Below are 3,472 nucleotides of genomic sequence, written 5' to 3' on the forward strand. Positions count from 1 at the left end.
CCTTTTCTGAGCAGTGCTCAGAGTCTACAGGAACACAAGTTCACAGGGTAGAGACTCTGCTGCTGACCTAAATCCAGCCAAGAGAATACTTATCTGATTCACACAGATAAATCACACTCAAACTTCAGTGATTCTTTAATACAAAGAACAGAAGAAATCCCTCAAATTAAGCAAGGTACAGTGGTGCATGCCTGTAATCCCAGTGACTTGGGAGGCTGTGGCAGGAGGATTGCAAGTTTGAGGCCAGCCTCAGCAAATTGATGAGGTCCTAAGCAATTTAGTGACATCGTGCCTCAAAATTAAAAATTTCAAAAAGGGCTGGGGATATAGCTCAGTGGTGAAGCACCCCTCTGTTAAATCCCAAATACCCCACCTCAAAAAAAAAAAAAAAAAGAAAAAGAAAAAAATGACCAGGTCCAAGTAGGAATGATTAGGGGGTCTCTCAGATCCCATTCATGGACATTCACTTCAACAGCAAAATTCAACAGAGAATTAGCACAAAGTCTATGAACATCACACCTCTGAGGAGTCTCAATCTAGGTCATTCCAGGTCACTTTGGCAAGAGAAGTCAGTCCCCTAAAAAGTCCTACATATAAGAGTGGGTGAGAAATCCATCCCAACAGATCATAAAGCCCAACAGAGTCTTCCTTCCTCTGCTGCCACCAAAGTACATGGTCCTTCGGAGGAAGCTAAGGCCATGTTGGGGTGAGGCCCTCACTTCATCCAGCAAAGCAGTCCATGACATGGCCTCTGTATCTGGCCTGGCCTGTTTATACTCTGTCCTCATACAGCATGACAACAAGGTGACTATCATGGAGGATAAAATCAATGCCCTCATTTTAAAACCTGGTGTAAATGATGAACCTTTTTAGCTTGATTTGCTTGCAAAGGCCCTGGCCAATGTTAATACTGGGAGCCTCATTTGCAACACAGGTGCCAGTGGGCCTGCTCCAGCAGCTGGTGTGGCAACAGCAGGAGGTCCTGTCCCCACCACCACAGCTTCCTCAGCTGAGAAGAAGAAAGTGGAAGCAAAGAAGGAAGAATCTGAGGATTCCAATGATTACATGGGATTTGGTCTTTTTGACTAAACTCTTATAACATGTTCAATAAAAAGCTGAATTTTGCTGATAGTTTTTTTGGGGAGGAGGAAATCACAGGAATACAAAAAATATGGGGGAAAAAAGGTAACGTGATACCTCCTAAAATTTGTAATTCACCAGCAACAACTGAAGTCTGAAGATATTAAAGTGAATGGAATATCAGATAAAGAATTCAGAAGAATGATTATAAAAATGATCAGTAAGTTCCAAGAGAACACCGAAAAATAGCTAAATAAATTAAGGAGTCCAGTTCAGGATATGAATAAGAAATTCAATAAGAAGATAGAGATATAAATAAGTAAATAGTTAAGTTGAGAATCTTTATTTAATAGAGTAGGCATACTGAAGACAACATCTCAGAACTGGAAGACAAAGTGGTTGGCCTTGAACATTCAGACAATCTGAAGAAAAGAAAAGAAGTAACCATGGCCAGAGAATATAAGAACTCTGGGACAACATTAAGAGACCATGGTTAAGAACCACTGGGATTGAAGAAGACTATGTAATATGTCGTAATGGCATGGCTCTTTTCAGTGCAATAATAATACACAATTTTTCCAAACCTTGCAAATCAAATGGACATCCAGATACAGGGTTCATTCAGAACTCCAAAAAGACAGGAACCTCAAAAAAGAACGCATTATAATTAAAATGCCCAACATACAGAACAATGGTAGAATATTGAAAGCCTCAAGGGAAAAAACTTGGGTCACATTTAGAGGCAAACCAGTCAGTTACTTCTGATTTCTCAGCACAAAATCTAAAATTCAGGAGGGCTTAGAATGATATGTTCCAAGCTGTGAAAGAAAATAACTGTCAACCAAGATTGCTATATCCAGCAAAGCTGTCCTTCAGAATCAAATAAGAAATAAAAGTCTTCTGCGATAAGCAGAAAACAAATTAATTCATGACTACTAAGCTGACACCACAGAAAATAAGTACTTGGCAAAGAAGACATCAAAAACGAACCCCAAAGCACACAAATGGACAAATATTATTTAAGGAGTAGCTAAACAAATGAGGAACAGGACCATATTGAACATTAGAAATAAATCTAAATGGCAGGAATTAATAAATATCTCTTTGTAATAACATTGAATATAAGTGGTCACAACTCTCCAATTAAAAGACACAGACTGACAGAATGGGTTAAAACACAAGATCCCACTATATGTTGTTTGAAAGAGACTCACCTTACAGGGAAAGAGCCACAGGCTGACAGTGAAAGAATGGAAATGGATATACCCTGCAAGTGGAGTCCTAAAACAAGCAGGAGTGCTCTCATATTCAACAAAGCAGTCTGAAAGCCAAAATTAATAGGAGACAAATAAGTTCACTTCATACTGGTAAAGGGAACAATCCAAGAAGAAGACATAATGTAAGTAAATATGTATGCCCCAAATGTTGTCGAACATAGTTACATAAAAGAGACAATGCTTGAATTAAAATCTCAGATAAACTCCAGTACAGTAATATTGGGTGATTTCAACATATTCCCTTCACCAATAGATAGGCCACCCAGACATAAACTCAGGAAGTACTCTTTGGATCTAAAAATTATTAGAAATCAGATGGACTTAACAGACAGCTACAGAATTTGATCCAACAACAGCTGATCAAGTTACTCATGAAACCTTCTCAAAAATAGACCATATTTTGGGTCACAATGGGAATCTGAGAAAATACAAAAATTTAACGTAATCCTTTCCACCCTATCTAATCATAATGAAATAAACTTACATATTGACACCAATAAACCTAAAGAAACTATGTAAACCCATGGAGATTAAATAATACATTTTGAATGATGAATGGATGATAGAAGAAAAACAGGGAGAAATTTTTAAAAATCTTAGAATCAAATGAGAATAGTGATATGTCATACCAGAACCTCTGGGACACTAGAAGGTAGATCTAAGAGGAAAGTTTGTAGTTACAAGTGCCTGCATAAGAAAACCAGACCTCCAAAAAACAACCAAGAATATATCTCTAGGCACCTGAAAAGCAAGAACAAACCAATTCCAAAACCAGTAGAAGAAAGGAAATAATTAAGATGCAAAGCCAAAGTCAATGGAATTTAAAATAAAAAAATATACAGGATCAATGGAATGAAGAGTTGCTTCTTTGAAAAGATAAACAAGATTGATAAACTCTCAGCCAAATACAAATTAATAAAATTAGAGGTGAAAAATGGAGAATAACCAGACATCAAAGAAATCCACAGGATAATTAGGGACTAATTTGAAAACTTACACTCTAGTAAATTGGAAAATCTAGAATAAATGGCTTTGTTTTTAGACACATATGTCTGCCAAAATTGAATCAAGAAGACATAGAAAACCTAAATAGACTAATAACTAGCAATGAAAAT

The 3,472-nt window shown here is 37.0% G+C and overlaps 1 protein-coding gene across 1 annotated transcript; it reads left to right on the forward strand.

The window, feature by feature from the left end:
- Positions 1 to 744: 744 nt before the first annotated feature.
- Positions 745 to 1,089, forward strand: LOC143382218 (large ribosomal subunit protein P1-like). Its single transcript, XM_076836218.1, has 2 exons — positions 745 to 831; positions 892 to 1,089. The coding sequence occupies exons 1-2, from the start codon at positions 745 to 747 to the stop codon at positions 1,087 to 1,089; spliced, it is 285 nt and encodes a 94-aa protein (XP_076692333.1).
- The last annotated feature ends 2,383 nt before the right edge of the window (positions 1,090 to 3,472 follow it).

The sequence above is a fragment of the Callospermophilus lateralis genome, chromosome 16 (genome assembly GCF_048772815.1).
Source record: "Callospermophilus lateralis isolate mCalLat2 chromosome 16, mCalLat2.hap1, whole genome shotgun sequence".
Taxonomy (NCBI): domain Eukaryota; kingdom Metazoa; phylum Chordata; class Mammalia; order Rodentia; family Sciuridae; genus Callospermophilus; species Callospermophilus lateralis.

Excerpts from the sequence above, each read along its gene's own strand:
- LOC143382218 (XM_076836218.1), top strand. The coding sequence starts at position 745 with ATGGCCTCTGTATCTGGCCTGGCCTGTTTATACTCTGTCCTCATACAG. Across the intron at positions 832-891 it reads TCATGGAGGATAAAATCAAT|GCCCTGGCCAATGTTAATAC; the intron begins GCCCTCATTTTA and ends TTGCTTGCAAAG.